This window comes from Furipterus horrens, unplaced genomic scaffold (genome assembly GCF_987537825.1).
Source record: "Furipterus horrens unplaced genomic scaffold, mFurHor1.1.pri manual_scaffold_1, whole genome shotgun sequence".
NCBI lineage: Eukaryota > Metazoa > Chordata > Mammalia > Chiroptera > Furipteridae > Furipterus > Furipterus horrens.
The window spans coordinates 192093838-192113478 of NW_028327171.1; the positions used below are offsets into that span (position 1 = coordinate 192093838).

Sequence of the window (19641 nt, forward strand, 5' to 3'; positions counted from 1 at the left end):
ACTTCACCTTGTCTGGGAAGCACTTTTTCTGCCCTCCCATTCTAAATGATAGCTTTACTAGATAGAGTCATCTTGGTTGTAGTTTCTTGCCTCTCATCGCTTTGAATGCTTCTTACCAGTCCCTTCTTGCTTGCCAAATTTCTTTTGAGAAGTCAGCTGATAGTCTTATAGGTACCCCTTTGTAGGTAACTCTCTTCTTTCTCTCTTGCTGCTTTTAAGATTCTCTCTTTATACTTAACCTTTAGCATTTTAATTATGATGTGTCTTGGTGTGGTCCTCTTTGGGTCTAGCTTGTTTGGGACTCTATGCTTCCTGGACCTGTATGTCTTACTTCCTTCCCCAATTAGGGAAGTTTTCCATAATTATTTTTTCAATTTCAGTTTTCAATTTCTTTCTCTTCCTCTTCTCCTTCTGGCACCCCTATGATTTGAATGTTGGCACGTTTAAAGCTATCTCAGAAGTTTCTAAACCTCTTCTCACTTTTTTCAGTTATTGTTTCCTCCTTCTGTACTGGTTGACTCTTTGTTTGTTCCTTGTGTTCCAGTTTGTTGATTTGAACCCTGGTTTCCTTTCCTTCATCACTAGTTTCATGTGGATTTTCCTTCATTTTACTTAGATTAGCCTTCAGTTTTTTCTCTGTTATGCTTAATCTTTTCTGTCAAGTCTGTGAGTGTTGTCACCACCACTGCTCAGAACTGTGTGTCTGTTAAGTTGCTATCTCCTCATTGCTCAGTTCTCCCACTGGAACCTTGATCTACCCTCCCTTTTGGGCGGTACTTCTCTGTCTCCTCATTTTGACAGCTTTCTGTGTTTGCCTCTGTGTGTTAGGTAGAGCTGTCATACCTATTATGTTGTAAGGGGAGGAGCCTTAGGTATTTGTCAGTGCTGGTGACCCATTTTGCCATATTGTCGTGCTGTATGTGGGGAATGGGGCTCTGAGAGTGATCAGTGCCGTTGGCCCTGCACTCACCCGTTTTCTAGGCACTTCTCCCCATTCTCATACTAAACAAGCTGCCTCCATTGAGAGACTGGCAATTTGTTCCTCCACCCCAGTTCCCCATTGGTTTGCACAGTCAGAAGCAATGTGGCTCTATTTTCCCTGGTGCTGGAACCGTGATCTGTGCGATCTGGTCTGATGCTGGGGGTGCTTCCCAGGTTTAAAATGTATGACCCTGCTTTTTGCCAGGGTTGCAGTTCTGTGCCGCTGTTGCTAGCCGTGCTACCAGCAGCTTCCTGTCAGGCGTCACCCCCACAGCTGCTGCTGTTGCACCGAACATCCTTCTCTCCATCCTGGCTCCGCCCCTTCTACCTGTCTGGCTGAATATTTCTTCTTTATTTCTTTGTTTGTTGAACTTCCATGTATTTCAGTTTTCTGGGTTCTCTGAGATTTTTTAGTTGTGAGGAAGATGCAGTGTGTCTACCTACATCTACATCTTGTTGGAAGTCCATTTATCACTATTGTAAATTTAGCAATAATCATTTTTTCTGCTAAAAATTAAAATGAAATGTTGCGATTTCTTTCAAGTGTTCTAGAATTAAATTTGATTTTGAATTTAAAATGAGAACATATTTGTTAAAAACTGCATTTCTGCTTTTCTTAAACTATGAAATGGTTCTCGTTAGAAAAAATTGTTTCTAAAGACTACTCATAGACTTGGGAAATGGAGGGAAGATACTATGTGTGTAGATTTTCTACAATAAATATGTTTTCATAGTACTACAGAAAAACATGTTACTAACTTGAAGATCATCTTGATCAGCATTTAGTTATGCTTAATGTTAATGTTCTGCTGTCCACACAAACTAGTTATAGGGTGATATTCTGAAAACATTGTCATTCCAAAAACTTAATATGATTTTTCACCATTCTAAACATGTATTTTACTTTACCAGCACAACATAACCATTGTTCACATGCCTGGAAAAAGGCCCTTTGGGCAGAGCCTTGTCTACATCTACGACAATGGGCAGCAGAAGGCCGCTGCCCCGCTTCGGTTTCCTGCCATGAATGAGGTGAGCACAGCTAACTTACTATTCAGAGAACCAGTTTTTTGATCACTTTTGAAAAATTAGTTTAGTGTTGAAGGGTCTCTTTATTCTGAGTATGTGCCCATAAATTTTAATGTTTTCTGTATAGTAAAATATAGTTAATATTTAATTCAGTTAGCCTGTCATAATTAGTTGAAGTCAGACAACATGTAATAAAGAAAAACAATTCAAGGAAGAAACAAATGTAATTAAAGGCTTAGAAAAAAAAAAAAAAAGACTTAAGACAGCCAAAGGGAAACCAAAGAAATTGAATAGAGCAGAGCAAAGGATCTTTAATAAAATTCTGCAGGGATATGAAACAGTTAGAAACTGTTATGATGGACTTGTTTCCTTCTCCAGTGAATTTGAAACAATATTGAAGAAACTTCAGTCGGTTACATGGTATTGTAGTTAAGTATAAGAATTTATTTTCTAGGGTGACTCATAAAGAACATTAGTGTAAAAGTTTTTTGAGAGTATTTGGATAATTTTGAAAGGCCTTTTCTGAAGGTAATGGGATGGATTAGATTACTTCGCAAATATTAGGATTTTAGTAATTTCTTCTTGCTATTTATCTCGATGACCATTTCAGGATAACCTATAATTAGCATTATTATACTGATGTATAATTCTCTATTTATAAAGCTGAAGGTGGAAAAGGAGTTTTCTGTATTTCAGAATATAGTAAAATTGTTAATTTTTTTTTGTTAATATGACTCATTAAAAATTTTAAAAATGCACTCATTAAAAATTTTAAATGTGCAAAAGGATTTAAAATGAGTTCTAAAAATAATGCATCCAAATCAAGTAGGCCACAGGTAACATCTATAATGTCTTCTTAGTGTACACATATGATCCAGCAAATTATTTATTTGCTTAATTTTATGAACTTTCATTTTAAAAAAAAGGATGGGGATTTAATTGAAATTGTGTGATTTGTCTTGATTTTGTCTTAATTTTTAGCCTTTTATTTCATGCTGCATTGGTTCAGCTGGGCAAAGAACCACCACTCCTCCACCATCCCAAATCCCAGATCCGCCTTTTTCTTCTCCCATTATCCCTCATCGGACATCATTTGGTGGAATTCTGTCATCAGCCTCCTGGGGAGGAACAACTGAAAAATCAAAATTGATTACCAAATTGATATCAGCAGGAACCCAGGACAGTGAATGGGGATGTCCCACATCCCTGGAGGGTCAACTAGGGTCTGTTATCATCTTCTATGAAGCACTACAACCCCCCCAGGTGAAGGCATTATATTTAGCAGGTGAGTATATTTACATTCATATTGTTTAAATTAAACTTAGTTTGTTCGGTTGCCTAAATCTGAAAACTGTATTTTTTTTTCTCATCTGAGGACATGCATATTGATTTTTAGAGAGAGGGGAAAGGAGGGAGAGAGAAAGGGAGAGAAATATTGATCAGTTGCCTCTTATACCTGCCCTGATGGGGACTGAACCCGCAGCTTAGTCATGTGCCCTGACTGGGAATTGAACCAGCAACCTTCTGGTTTATGGTACAATACTCCCAACTAACTGAGCCACAGTGATAAGGGCTGAAAAGTGTGTGTATTTAAATTGAAGCTTAAAGGGAAGAAAAACCCACCACACACCATGCTTTTTCCCACCTTGGCATTATTGATATGTTATTGACATATATATATATATATATATTTAAGGTATACAGAGTGATGATTTGATACATGTATATGTTGCAAAATGATTGCCCTAATAGTTAGCACCTCCATCCCCTCACATAATTACCGTTTTTATATGTAGTAAGAATATTTAAGATTACTTTATTTTTTTTTCTTTTTACTGAATTTATTGGGGTCACTCTGGTTAACAAAATTATATAGGTTTCAGGTGCACAATTCAACAACACATCATCTGGACACTATTGAATACTCACCACCCCAAGACAAGTCTTCTTCCATCACCGTTTATCCCCCATACCCTCCTCCCCTCCTCCACCTCCCTAAGATCTACTTTCTTAACTTTTAAGTATGTTATACAGTATTATTAATTATAGTACACTATACTCTTTTTGGTAGGCATAATTTTTGTTCGTTAGGATTGGTATAACAAAATACCACACATTGGATGACTTAAAACTATTTTATTAAAATCTGGAAGCTAGAATTTTAAGATCAGTTTTCTGTCAGGCTTGATTCAGGTGAGACCTCTATTCCTGGCTGGTACATGACTGCTTTCTTGGCTCTGTCCTCAAATGGAGTCTCTTTTCTGTGTGTGCGCAGAGAGAGGTCTCTGGTGTCTTTTCCTCATCTTATAAGGGGCCCTGCCTTATCTCCAAATACAGTCACATTGATTATACATTCAACATCTGAATTCAGTCCATCATACTTTTAACATATTTTAATAAGAGTAGGAAACAAAATACAAAGCTGTCTTCATAAGAAATTACATGACTGGTTCTAAAATAATGAGTTTTATTTCAAAACATGTCATTTTTATAATTCATGTGTTAATACACCTGAGGAATTCATGAAGTCAGTAAAATTAGGAACCCTTAGATAATACTATGAGCTGTTTTCTTTTGGCTGTGATTTAAAATATGCACATATTATTATTGGATCATAATTTTTTTTAAAGCATGTTTTTATTATTCTATTACACTTGTCCCAATTTTCCTACTTTTGTCCCCCTCCACCTGGTACCCCTCCCTCCCTCCATCAATTCCCCCCTCTTAGTTCATGTCCATGGGTCACGCATACAAGTTCTTTGACTTCTCTATTTCCTATCCTCGTCGGCAGCCATCCGTCTCGAGAGACGATGGTGTAGCTTCTAAAGAGTCTATCTGCACCGCCGAGAATGGTTGTGCAGTCCGACTCGGGAGTGACACGGTATCTGTCTCCTCCCGTGTTGAATCGACATCTTGCGATGACGCTGGAGTGTCCTCTCCAGTGAAGCTGAAGCTACAGAGCCTGGGCAGGGTGATATGGAGGGTCTGCTGTTGCCCATGCAGCAGACCCCCCCTCTCTTCGCAGCTGAAGGGTCCAAGGGAAAGACGGAGTCAATACAGCTTGGCTTCAGGTGCGCCACAGGAGTTGCCGGTGTTGACTACAACGTCAAACCGCCTTAGGGACTCCGGCTCCGGATTTTCTGTCGGGGTTTACTCCCTTAGCCTTTCCCCTGAAGAGGTATGCCGCAAGGCAGCGGAGGTTTTTTGGAGTCAGAGTCTATTTCCTATACTGTTCTTAATATCCCCCTGTCTGTTTTGTACCTATCAATTATGTTTCTTGATCCCTGTATGTTTTCCCCTATTCTCCCCCTTCCCCCACCCAGCTGATAACACTCCAAATGATCTCCATACCTATGATTCTGTTCCTGTTCTAGTTGTTTCCTTTGTTGTTTTTGTTTTTTAGATTCAATTGTTGATAGTTGTGAGTTTGTTGTCATTTTAATGTTCATAGTTTTGATCTTCTTAAATAAGTCCCTTGAACATTTAACATAATAAGCGCTTGGTGATGATGAACTCCTTTAGTTTTACCATGTCTGGGAAGCACTTTATCTGCCCTTCCATTCTAAATGATAGCTTTGCTGGATAGAGTAATCTTGGTTTGCTGGATAGAGTAATCTTGGTTGTAGGTCCTTGCTTTTCATCACATTGAATACTTCTTGCCAGTCCCTTCTTGCCTGCAAAATTTCTTTTGAGAAATCAGCTGACAATCATATGGGAACTCCTCTGTAGGTAACTCTGCTTTTCTCTTGCTGCTTTTAAGATTCTCTCTTTATTTTTAACCTTTGGCATTTTGATTATTATGTGTCTTGGTGTGGTCCTCTTTGGGTCCAACTTGTTTGGGACCCTCTGCACTTCCTGGACTTGTATGTCTATTTCCTTTGCCAAATTTGGGAAGTTTTCTTTCATTATTTTCTCACATAAGTTGTCAGTTTCTTGCTCTTCCTCTTTTCCTTTTGGCATCCCTCTGATTCGGATGTTGGCACTTCTGGATATGTCCCAGAGTCGTCTTATTCTCCTCGTTTTTTTGAATTCTTGTTTCTTCACTCTGAACTGGTTGACTGTTTCTTTCTTCCTTATGTTCAAAATCATTTATTTGAACCCCAGCTTCCTTCACTTCGCTGTTGCTTAATTTCGCTTAGGGTAGCCTTCATTTCTTCCCTTATGCTTTTGCCATACTCAGTGAGTTCTCTGAGCATCCTTATAACCAGTGTTTTGAACTCTGCATCTGACAGGTTGGCTATCTCTGTTTCATTTAGTTCTTTTTCTGGGGTTTTGTTCTTTCATTTGGGTTGTATTTTTTTGTCCTTTAGATTTGGCAGGCCCCCTGTGTTTGTTTCTGTGTATTAGGTAGAGCTGCTTTGACTCTGTCATAGTACTCCTGTTACATTATATAGGGTGGAGCCTTAGGTGTTTGCCAGGGTGGGACAACGCACTCCTTCACTTTGTGGCTCTGTATGTGAGGGAGGGGTCAGAGAAGGGACAGTGCTGCTGCCTGGCTTCTGGAGGTTTGCTTGGCGCTTGCCCCATTTCCAGTCACTTTACCTGCTTCCTGTATGCAACCCTTCTAGCTTTTGCCTTGATGGTGGTTTCCAGCATGGGTGGGTTTGCATATGTTTTAGGACTGTGTGGGCCCCTTAAATGGACTCTCCTGAGAGACCGGCAGTTTCTTCTGCCGTCCCAACCCCCACTAGTTTATACAGCCAGAAGTTACGAGGCTTTTTTCCCAGTTCAGGAACCCTGAGCTGTGCAGTCTGGCCTGGGACTGGGATCTCTAGTTCCCAAGGTATCCCTTGATTTTTTTCCACCACGTGTGAATGTGGGACCACCTAATTCTCTGGCCACTGTGGCTGCACCACATCCTCTCCACCCACCTCCCCGTTGTCGCCTCTCCTACCCGTCTGGATGAGTATGGCTTCTTTAAATCCTTGGTTGTCGGACATCCAAGGGTTCCTGTCAGCTATGGGTGTTTTTTGCTTTGAGGTTAGTTGTGGTCCTTCTTATGGTTCTGTGCGGAGGTGAAGCGTATCTGCTTACGCGTACATTTTGTCCTGAAGTTTCTACTTTCAAAATTATATCTATTTTAGTAGATTGTTCAGGAGTTAAGCCTTTACGTAGTCATGTTTATTAACTCTTAAGAAGAGCTTATTATTTGTCAAAATTTCTTTTTTGGATTACATGGGAGTTTTGAGATGAAATGAATGAAAATGTCCAAACTTTCAAAGTTTAGGACCTTCTCATTACTTTAAAACTCACCAAAATATTTGAAGCTGAGCTTTATAATCCCAAAAATTCCAAGTTAATAAGTCATTTAATGTAATCACAGCTTTCTAGTTTGGATTTTGTTCTTAAAATTCTTCCTACTTACAATTCTGCTCTTGTAAATAATAATTGTATGTTATACAGTGCTCATAATGATAGTTCTTAATGGCTGCATAGTAATTGGATTCATAATTTATAATTTACTTAGACTGTTTATAATATTTAATATTGATATAAACTTCAAATATTAAATATGATGAACTGTTGTACTTTTTTCTTACTTTGATATATTTGTTTATGATAAATTTCCAGGATAAATATTTAAGTGATTAATGTTTTTATGGATTTCAATGCATGTTAGCAGTCAAAAAGGGAATGCCAATTAATAGTCCCTACCAGTAATACATAAGTATACCAGATTCATCACAGCCTAATTAAGGTGGAATGTTCTATACTGTTTCCTCCATTTTTTGATGTAAAATGAAACTAGTTTTGATTTTATTTCTTTGTTTTTCTTTTTTTTCGTAAAGTCAAGAATTTTTTCTACTCATTTTTATTTGATTTCTGTGATATATTCACATTCTTGACTATATTACTGTTTTGTCTTATAAATTTGAATTGGTTTACATTAGATAAATTTTGTTATATTTGATATTAGTTTATAAATTTTCTTTCTCTAATGGAGATTGATCCATCCCCCCAACTTTTCTAGGTTTGGGATGAACTAGAAGTGATATAGAAATAAAGTACATTTTGGCTAGTGTGTTTTAACTGTGTTATATGAGTAGCTTCAAACAGCTGAATTTTAAATTTTGTTCTGATTACACAGAACCAAAGAGGCTGTATATATTCAATGATGTGTGTGTGTGTGTGTGTGTATAAATAATTTTCAGGTCCAAACTGTTTAAGCCCTTGGAAATTTCAAGAGTCTGACATGGCCGACCTGCCTGGTAATGTCCTTCTTCACTACACTGCAAAGGTCAGAGTAAATGCATGGATTATTCATTTAGTTGTAACTACAATGTCTGAGAACTAGAATTTCTTTTTAAATTTAATTTGTCATTTCAGTGGGTAATTGAGAAGGAAGGGTTTGAATTGCCATTAAAAATTATTGCTTTTCGAAGGGAGATGAGAAGCATTAAAAATAGGAGTACCTCTCAACTACAGTTCAAATATGATCATTAGTCTCCCAATAGTATGAATGGGAACAACTGTAGTGGGAATTTGTACTAATGAATCAACTTCAGTTAATGAAACTGTTTAAACATTTTTCTCTTAGTTTTTTGGAAGGAGAGAGAAAACAGAATTTACTCAGCATTTGCTTTGTAATTTTTAAAAATAAGATGTTAGTCCAAAAATAAAAATGAAACGTGTACTTAGAAGGAGGAAAAGAAACCACTTGTAAGTATACCATGCTTAGTCCTTTTTCCTTGGACAAAAAGGTTAGCAAGGACTAAGGGAAAGAAGATCAAAGGTAGACCTGGAAGGAAGAAAAGGGAGAAGAGGCATAAACAAACAATATCAATTGCCTTTATTATATTCAATTTGGCATTGACATAGAAAGTGCTTTCACTGTGTGAGATTATACATTATAGAATTTTTTTCTAGCTTAGCTTGCTAGTATATGAACATATTTTATTACATTGAATACTAATTCGTTATATCTAACTTAATAAAATTTACTTATCAGTTGGTATTTTCCCTAACTTTTTCTTTTGATTAATTTCAAATATAAAGAGAACTTGGAAGAACGGTCAGGTGAAATCCTGTATACTGTTCACCTAAATTTCCCAATTCTTAACATTTTGCCACAGTTGTCTTTACCTGTCTATCTAAAATCATTTGTGAAAGCAGATTGACATAGCTATCAAGACACTTTACTCTTAACTTTTTTCCCCTATATAATCTTTAACCTATCTAATAAAATTATCAACAGTTTAGGTACTATATAACCCATATTCAAATTTTCCTAGTTTTCCTTAAAATACTTGCTTAAAATTTAACCCTGGAGGCCCTGGTTGGTTGCTCAGTTGTTTAGAGCATTGTCCTGTACACCAAAAAGAGTTCGTGGGTTTGACTCCCATTAGGGCACATACCTAGGTCGCAATTTGGTTCCTGGTCAGGGCTCGCTCAGGAGGCACCTGATCAATGTTTCTCACTCTCTCTTTCTCTCTCCTCCACTACTCCCTCCCTCTCTCCATTTTTTTTCCCTCTCTCCATCCCTTTCCTTCCTCTCTAAAATCAGTCAACATATCCTTGGATGACAATTAAAAAAAATACTAAAAATAATTTAACCCTGGATCCATTTGAGGTTCATGTGTTGCATTAGTTATAATGTCCCCAATTCTCTTTATTTTTTGTTTTCTTTTTAACTTTTTTCCAAAGATATATGTTTACCAAACTAGATTTCTTGTCAGAAGCTATGTATATCTTATACTTATTTTCATTACAACTGTCTAGTATAGGTAGATAGGGATAATTAGACTTAATTTCACCTAATGTGTTTGGTATATTATATATCTAGACATATGATGGCTAACTGGGCCTTTTAGATATTATAGTTGCCATATTTTTTTCAAAGTAATTTAAAAGATGAAAGGTTGCATTTTTACTCTTGGAAGTAAAATTCTCTGATACTAAAAATAGAGTCATTATTGTTTTTTCTCATGACAAATTATACGATAAAACAGTTTATTGGAAGAATATTTCTTGAAAATAGTGATATGGCATGATAAATGGGTTCTCTGATTATGTAAGTATTGGGGGATGTTGCAGTCTGTGCATCCTTCTTGGAGATTGATGATATGCTTGAAAAATCCTGCTATTAAAAAAAATAATTTACTTTTGTTTTATCCTACTTTTTTACCAGTTATGTGAACATGGGACACATTTTGTATTTTATCACACTAACAAATGCTAATTTGGGAAAAGCTGCTATAAAGGATTTTTTTGACAGTTAAGAGTTTTTTATTTTAGTACTCCTTTTTAGGAGGTGTTTAACCATCTATTTGTTTAAAATTTGAGTGTCTTCTCTCTGCTAAGAATTGTCTTAACTTCTTTAGGAGACAACAATAAATTAAAGCCTTTGGCTTTAAGTAGCTTAAAATGTAAAGTTACATAAATGTGTAAAAATTTAAATTAGTATAATTTAATGAGCAATTTTCTGTTTAGCTACCTCTTATTAGGTGTTTATAACATATTACACTCTATACTGAATATTTCATATGTATTATTTCATTTAATCTTCACAAAAGTTCTGAGGGGGCACATAGTATTATCCTATGTTTTCTAAGCTGTAGTTTTCTGAGTCTGAGTAAAGATAAGTAACTTGCCTAGCCTCATAATTCTAGTGAGTGGCCAGCCTGTTTAATTCATATCCTTAAGCATTATATAATATGTCTGTGTTGGAATTATGTACAAAATACAGTGCAGATACTAAGGAAGAGTGGTTTGTTTTTCCAGTAGGTTAGAGATCATAGGAAAGATGGTTTGATTTGTGTTAAGGCAAAGTTGAGGAGGGATGTGGAAGGCACAGCGAGCAGCACCTACAAAGGCATGGAACATAAAACTGTGTTCTACATGTATTTGGGTATAGTGTATGAAGCAGGAAGAGAAGATGACAGAAAATGAGATTAGAGGGCAAATGGAGGCCAGATCATACCAACCTCCTCTACTAGGCTAAATAGTAGGCATTGGGTAGGATTTTTAAGCAGAAGAGTAATGCAAGGTTTGCGTTTTAGAAAAAGGTCTCAAGTTGCAGTGTGGAAATCAAATTGGAGATATAGAGACTGGAGGCAGTCATACCATTATGAAATTCGGTCGGCAGCCGTCCGTCTCGAGAGACGATGGTGTAGCTTCTTAAGAGTCTATCTGCACCGCCGAGAATGGTTGTGCAGTCCGACTCGGGAGTGACACGGTATCTGTCTCCTCCCGTGTTGAATCGACATCTTGCGATGACGCTGGAGTGTCCTCTCCAGTGAAGCTGAAGCTACAGAGCCTGGGCAGGGTGACATGAAGGGTCTGCTGTTGCCCATGCAGCAGACCCCCCCTCTCTTCGCAGCTGAAGGGTCCAAGGGAAAGACGGAGTCAATACAGCTTGGCTTCAGGTGCGCCGCAGGAGTTGCCGGTGTTGACTACAATGTCAAACCGCCTTAGGGACTCCGGCTCCGGATTTTCTGTCGGGGTTTACTCCCTTAGCCTTTCCCCTGAAGAGGTATGCCGCAAGGCAGCGGAGGTTTTTTGGAGTCAGAGTTTTCCTTCTCTGATGTGCCCTGACTGGAAGATCGAACCAGCGACACTTAGCTCGCAGGCCGACGCTCAATCCACTGAGCCAAACCAGCCAGATATATTAGTAAGCCTATTTTAATACATTATATGGATTAAAGAAAAAACAGATCAACACTGCTGACTATAGAAAATAAACCTGAACACAAGCATATTATGTCGTATTCTCAATTATGAAATTAGGCCATAGATAAACAGGTACTGGAAGTAAGATAGTAATGGGAGAAAGACATTTCTGTCTCTGAGACTTATTTAGTTTACATTTGTTTTATTAACGCAACTTTTCTCTGTTGCCTTAAGAGGAAAGCAACAGCTGCATCATCTGTTTTGACATTTGTAGGTTTCTTTATTTCATTGTCAGGTAGCACTTAGATTCAAGGATGCTTCATTACCTGCAACTTCAGATTGAATGTGAAGTTTACTTCTTAGAAGGCTTTATGGAAGTTAACAAATTCAACAATTTCTAGAGTTTCAGACTAAGCTCTTAATCTGATTATAACTATACTCAGTAACATGGGGAAAATAGTGGCTTATGCATGTCGTTGGATTTTCATATTGTAACATATTGTTTTGTTCAGTGATTTCTATTGTACTTTAGTCACACTTTTTAAAAAGTCCTCATCCAAGAGAAACATCAGTGTGAAAGAGAAACATTGATTGGTTGCCTCCAATCCTGTACCTGCCCTGACTGGAGATTGAAATTGCAACCTAGGTTTGTGCCCTGACCAGGGATCGAACTCACACCCTTTTCGGTGTACAGGATGATGCTCCAACCAACTGAGTCACCCAGCCAGGTGGATCATGAAATTGTACCTAGGGAAGTACTAATAGCAATAAAACATTGAATTTTTTAAAAAGTCAAGATAATTTTCTTTCTTATATTGGTTTAAAAGAGGGAAAGTTTAAAACTATGTGGTTGGTGAATGGTAAGTTCTAGCAGCTCATCTATCAGATAAAAAGCAGCCATGGCCTGCATTTGATGAATGAGTACTTTAGAAATCTAGTCCTTGATTCTTTTAAGAAACAAACAGAGAATGGTAATACTAAACTTAATACTGTAGCCATCTTATCATTAACTGTACTATATACTTTTTAAAATTATGATGAAATGCTCCATCTATAATTAAAGTTATGTTTTGTCTTTATTGTTCTTAACTGTTTGCCATATTCTTTGTTTTGGTTTTTTTATTCTTAGGCCTGCAAAAATTCAATTTGTCTTGATTTATCTACTAACTGTTTGCATGGAAGGATAACAGGAAACAAAGTAGTGAACTGGGACATTAAGGTAAGTTAATGATAAATGGCAGGCAACATATGTAAGTTTACTGATCCTTTAAGCACCACCAGATTGATCTGAATAATAAGTCACTGTTAAAATGTTTACAGGCAAGATATACAGTTTGAAGGGTGAACAAATGAGTAGTGAATGGCTGATTTGCTAGAAATTTAGTTTTTAAACATGCCATCAGCTTAACACTTTTTATGAGAAAAATACAAGGGGGGACCAAAAGAAACAACAACAAAACAAAACTGGAATTACCTTCTGGGTGGTGGGCCCCTTGTAGTACAGGCTTCCCCTGGTACATGAGAGTTCTAATCAGTGTACTAGCTGGCATTGTTGTGAGAGGTGGTGTTCAGCTTCAATGAATTTTTTTTTGAAGTCTCTTTCAATGTGTGTGTTCATTTCATGATGTGTGATTTACAAGCACACCAGCTCAGACCCTGCTGAGTATTCTACAGTTTTTGGCCCAAAGCGGCATGACCCTGTGCCCTACCCTCCCTATTCACCTGACCTTGCCCCGAGTGACTTTTTTTTGTTTCCCTGATGAAAATCCTCAAAGGGAAACGTTTTGCTGAAGTGTAAGAGGTGGGGGGGGGGGGGGGGGGGGAACAACGGCAGAAGCACTAAAAGGCATCAAAATCAACAACTTCAAAAACTGCTTTGAGCAGTGGAAAAAAATGTCTGGGTAGGTGTATTGCATCAAATGGAGAGTACTTTGAAGGTGACTGAAGTTTAAACATGTAAGAATAAATACACAAATTTTTATAAATAAATTCTGTTTTTTGTCAGGTTTTTCCTTGTATACTGTCTTAATTGCACCTCCTGTTAAGGTATTTAATCCCTAAAACTGTGTGGCAGATTTCAACTCCTTCAAGTCACTGAACACCAGTTGAATATACTTATTCTTTCAATGGAACAAATTATTAGAATAATTCTTCCTATATAAAAACGAATCTATCAGTTAGTATTAATCTCATGTTATTTGTGTGGTGTAAAGCTTTCTCTTTAAGAGCAGAACACTTATCTGTTAGCATGTAAGATTTATGATGTGTTTACCAATTTATAAGCTAACTTTTGTTTTCACTTGTAAGATTGGTTTTACACGGCTTGTAAATATGAAGAGGTTGTTTACAAACTTAAGCTGGGTCTACACGGCGTTTTAGAACATTTTAGCAGTGAATAATACCTAACATTATATAGAGACACACTATATGTCAGGCACCGAGCACTTTTAGTATATTATCTTAATTCTTGTAACAACTTTATAAAGTAGGAATTAATATGCTCATTTTAGAGATGAGGGAACTGAGGCAGAAAAAATTAGTAACATGTGAAAGGATATTGAATATAGCTTGTTAAGCTATCCAAAATAGTCACTTTGATTGTTGGTTGAAGCCACCCACTCAACCTTTTTTGTTAATTAAAAGTAGAGGAGGCAGTCATATTTCTCCTACCAAATACATTCATGCTTTTTTTCATGATTTATTCTCCTGTTCATTATGCCTAATTGCCTTGTGACAGTTTCCTCTTGCATCATTAGCATTACATTATAAAGTCAGCTTTTGGGGTTATGTTTAAATTGCCTATTTTTGGAACTCCTGAACTCTGGAAAACAGGGGCACTAAAAAATGGTCTGGCTTATTTTCCATTGAGAATTGATTATGGTGACTCCTGAGGCTGCTCTTTATAGCTACATATACCCATACAAGAGTTCCTTTAGCTTAGACTGTAGCGTCCATTACCTAAACGTTTAGTAAATTATAACTTCATACATGCTGTATAGATATTAAGTGACAAAAATTACCCTTGTTTTAAAGATTAAAAAATTATTATTTTCTTTTTCAGGACATCATAAACTGCATAGGTGGATTAGATGTACTCTTTCCCCTATTGGAACAAATTAGCCACATCAGTGAAGGACAAATTCCTGAAGGACTGAGTGAAAGAACAGTTTCTGAATTGATACCTGTAGAAGGAGATTGGGTGGTGTCGACCTCCACAAAGACATCAGGTATTAAGATGAAATTAAAACAAAATAGTCATTGAAAAGTTTAAGAATTAATGGAAAAATAGATTAAAATATCTTGATGCCATTAGGAAAAAACTTAACCATTTGTAGCTGAAGCAGCCCATCCCTAATTTTACTAATGTAGTTCAGAAAGTTTATAATAGTTTGGTCAAAAACTTAAGGTGTTGGTTTTACTCTTATCCTTAGTTTGTACTCTTAGTGAAAATATGACAGTATTAAATTTATGGTAGAGAAAATATTTACGTGTGCTATAAGTATACAATATGCAATTGTTGCTTTCTCTGATCGTTGTATTCTACAAGTGACCTTTGGAGACCAATTTCTTAACCAGCTTCTTTGTATGTTACAATATTCATGATGATATAGAAAATGTGATATAAAAGTGATTAGAGTAATTATGATAATTAATGACATGTTCACAATTCCACAGAGTCAAGACTAGAGAGAAGTTTAGTTGCAACATTTATCTTGATTGTGAAACACTTTATTCAAAGACATCCTATTAACCAGGACAATCTTATTCACTCCCATGGAGTTGCCACTCTTGGTGCCTTACTTCAGAAGGTGAGCTAGTCTTACAATAAGGTGTGGCTGATGATTGTAATTAGCACTTGGGTTTGGGTTTTTCTTCCTAATAGGTAAATATTTTTTTAAAAATCACACTATCACACTATTACAGCTTGTTATATTAGTGGATGTAATTTACTTCATAAGTAGATTTTAAGAATTGTTGAGTCACCTTGTACAAGATTTGTTTACATTATGTAACAAGATCGTGTTTGTTAGCTTTGTTATTTGGGATATTTGATCAATTTATAACATTAGGAAAATATATTCTAGCATTACTTCAGAAAATGAATTTTAAGTTATTTACATTTTTCTAATCAAGATTTTTATATTTAGTAGATGTTCTAAATAAATTATTTGAAATTACAGCTTAATAACAATTATTTAAACTGAATTTACAGAACCCTTTTTTGTTTGGATTTTAGGTGCCAAGCACCTTGATGGATGTTAATGTATTGATGGCAGTTCAATTACTAATTGAACAGGTATCATTAGAGAAAAATATGCAGCTCCTGCAACAAATGTATCAGTATTTACTCTTTGACTTTCATATTTGGAACCGTGGAGATTTTCCCTTTCGAATCGGTGAGAGCATGCTGTTAGATAAAATCTTATAGTTGTTTATAAATGTATTACTACATATATGACTTCATTTTAGGTATATCATTTAAGAGTGAACTTTCTGTTTTAGGTCACATACAGTATCTTTCCACCATCATCAAAGATAGCCGGAGAGTTTTCCGAAAGAAGTATGGTGTACAGTTTCTTCTAGATTCACTTAGGATTTATTATGGGTATGATGTCTGTACTCTTTCTCAGTTTGCTATTTTCTACCTGCTACTTGATTGGACTATCTGGAATGTTTATTTTTCCAACAGGATAGTGTGGAAGTCAAAATGATGAACAATGGATCATATACTTTGGGTTTGATCCTATGTTTCATTAACTAACCATAGACAACTCTCAACTGTTTTTGTGCTTAGATTTTCTGTTCTGGAACAAGGGGATAAAACTGAGACACCCTAAGGTTGTGTTGAGCATTAAATTAAATGAGTTAATAATATATAAAGCACTTTGAACAGTGTCTGCCACATAGTGAGTGTTAAATAAGAAATAAATTTATATCTTTCTTATTGAAACTCCTAACTTCAAAAGATTTCTTATTTAGAAAAAGAAGAGATGCCATGATTTTTTTAAAAATTAAGTTTATTGGGGTAACATCGGTTAATAACATAGAAACTTCTTTTTTATTACAAATTTTTTATGTAAAATACACAAATATAAAAATTTTGAATATCAATTCTTGCACTTTTACTTTCTCTTTCAGAAGTGATTGTAAACATAGTGAGCTATCTCTAGATGATATTCGAACAATAAGGACTTCTTTGTATGGCCTAATTAAATATTTTATGTGCAAAGGTGGAACTCATGAAGAGATACAAAGTATTATGGGTTACATAGCTGCTATTAATGAAGAAGAACAGGTATGCCCAAGATAATTAATTTTTTTAACATTTAAGTTGCTCTGTCTTCTTTTTATACTTACACATGTATAATAAATATATTTTAAGAATAAAATGTTCATAGTATCACATGCAAGATTATTCATTTAAAGAAATAAATTTTATCTCCTAAAAGAAAGTTTAATAAGCTAGATGGCAGTATAATAAAATATTTTAATGAACTAGAAAATAGGATGTGGAAATCGTTGCTTTATCTGGCAATTCTGAGCCTATTTTCATGGATCACATAATGTATATTGACCTATCAGAGTTACTGCAGATTTCTAACATGATTTGAACATAACATAGGTTTATAAAAGTTTTGCATAAAGTAAAGTGTAAGTGCATTTGTATTTTTAAGTACTTTCATATACATTATTTATGTAGAGGTCAGAACTACCCTCTTAACACAGTGGTTCTCAGTGTATAGTTCCTGACCAGTTTCACCTGGGAACACTTTAGAAATGAAAATAGACTGCTGAATTAAGCCCTCCATATGATTCTGGTGCATGATATAATTTGAGAAGCACTGGCATAAAATAAACAGATCAGGAATTACTCTTCCCACTTGGACATTTGGAAATATATGTTCAAAGATATTATGTGACTTGACTTAAAAAATCACACAGCTGATAAACCCGGTACTAGAAAAACTGAATGTATTTACTGCTGTTTCTGTGCTCTTTCTGTATATCATTCTCAACACCGAATTTGAGTAGCTTTAATTTATATTGACTCAAATACTTTTCTCTGTATCATGAAATATTTATTGTTTTACTCAAAGGTTACATGATTTTATAATTTGTATTATATAGATAAGTTAAATTCAGCAATTTCTGTGTGAGGTTAGACTACTTAAAAAGCTTCTCATTATTTAGAATAATGAGTAGCCATCATATTTTATGATAGTTCTATCGTTACCTGCTGTGATTCATTGCCAATGATATCTTCTTGGTCACTTTAAAAAATTATTGAAAACGTAACTATATATGTGTAGAATAATACTAGCCATTGTAGATTTATGATAATGAATCAGTTATCATTTTTGCTTTTAGCCTGATGGAGACAGGGATGAATAAGGGAGGTTTATAAATAATTATGTAACAAGAATAAGATAACATCTATAAGAGAGATACAAAGTCCTATGAGGTTTTTGTAGGACAGTATTACATGTTGAGGAGACCAAGAAAGGCTTTATGAAGAGATAGCTTTTCATATGGACAAAGCAAGACAGGTATGGTTCAGCAGGTAAATGTGGTAGTGAGAGGAAAAGAAGGTTCAGAAGACATCAGAGAGTTAAGCTAGAATATTAGGGTATGTAGCATTTAGTTAAATAACTTCATGGCTTATGATTTTATTTGGCTTCCATATGTAAATGTAGTTATTTGTTTTGTGTTATTTAATTTTAAAAGCTCTTTGGAATTTTGGATATACTCTTTAGTCTCCTGCGTACCAGCCCAACTAGAGGTCAGCTTTTCTTACTGCTGTTTGAACCAGGAAATGCTGACATACTTTATGCCTTGCTCTTACATCAGAAGTACTCCGACAGACTAAGAGAAATCATTTTTAAGGTAAGAGCATTTTTTAAATGTCTTTATATTTTGGGACAGTTACAGTAGATGAATTTACTTGGAATATATACATTCTATATAAATTCTTTTTTAATATCTGCTTCTAATTTTAAGTTGTCACATTTGTTTAGATATATATTTTCATGTTTCTGTTAGCATATTAAAAAACTAATTATATTGTAATCTTACCAATTATTTCAGTGGAAAACGTACTTTGTCATTCTGTCCTCAATATAAAACCTCTCATCTCCATTTTGACTTATGATGAGTCTACATGGCAGATCATAACTAACCTTATGTAGCACTCACTATTTTTCAGGTGCTTGCAATACTTTATGAAGTATATATTATTTCCTTCCCCATTTTATAGATGAAGAAACAGAGGCAGAAAGTTTATAACTTGTCAAAGGATATAAAACACATTTTATTTTATTTATTTTAAAAATTATTTTAAATTGCTTTTGAGGAGGGAGAGAAAGAAAAATAGAAACATCGATTAATTCTTCCACTTATTTAGGTATTCATTGGTTGATTCTTGAGGAATGTATGAGGGTATCAAGAAGGCAACAGGCCCAATCCCCTCCAAGATCGCCCCCCTTAAGTCCAAGACAGGTGAGGTCATCACTGACCAGGAACAGCAAATGCGGCGGTGGACCGAGCACTACCTCGAGCTGTACGCAACGAAGAACACCGTAACAGACACTGCTCTTAACGCCATCCCAGACCTACCAGTCATGGAGGAGCTAGACACCCCACCTACTGCGGCCGAGCTCGGCAAAGCCATCGACCGCCTCGCTTGCGGGAAAGCACCAGGAAGCGACGGAATCCCTCCAGAAATCCTAAAGAGCGGGAAACCAGTCCTGCTACAGCCGCTCCACCATCTACTCTGTCTCTGCTGGAAGGAGGGTTACATCCCCCAGGATATGAGAGACGCCAACATTATCACCATGTACAAGAACAAAGGAGACCGCAGCGACTGCAACAACTACCGGGGCATCTCTCTCCTCAGCGTCGTCGGCAAAGTATTCGCCCGGGTCGCTCTTGCCCGCCTGCAGACCCTTGCTAGTGCTGAAGCGAGCCAATATGAGCAATTTGCATGCAGTTCTTAGTGAGAGACGCCTCAGGTGGCTCGGCCAT

General features: G+C 36.2%; 1 protein-coding gene across 1 annotated transcript in view; it reads left to right on the forward strand.

The window, feature by feature from the left end:
* The window catches only part of NBEAL1 (neurobeachin like 1), a 150594-nt gene that overhangs the window by 63112 nt on the left and 67841 nt on the right, over nucleotides 1–19641 (forward strand). Inside the window, exons 15-24 of the mRNA XM_090282704.1 lie at nucleotides 1894–2013; nucleotides 2992–3295; nucleotides 8163–8248; nucleotides 12749–12838; nucleotides 14681–14846; nucleotides 15295–15428; nucleotides 15857–16016; nucleotides 16123–16225; nucleotides 16759–16915; nucleotides 18346–18504. Of these exons, the coding sequence (XP_090138830.1) occupies nucleotides 1894–2013; nucleotides 2992–3295; nucleotides 8163–8248; nucleotides 12749–12838; nucleotides 14681–14846; nucleotides 15295–15428; nucleotides 15857–16016; nucleotides 16123–16225; nucleotides 16759–16915; nucleotides 18346–18504 (1479 nt within the window). The remainder of the gene's footprint in view (nucleotides 1–1893; nucleotides 2014–2991; nucleotides 3296–8162; nucleotides 8249–12748; nucleotides 12839–14680; nucleotides 14847–15294; nucleotides 15429–15856; nucleotides 16017–16122; nucleotides 16226–16758; nucleotides 16916–18345; nucleotides 18505–19641) is intronic.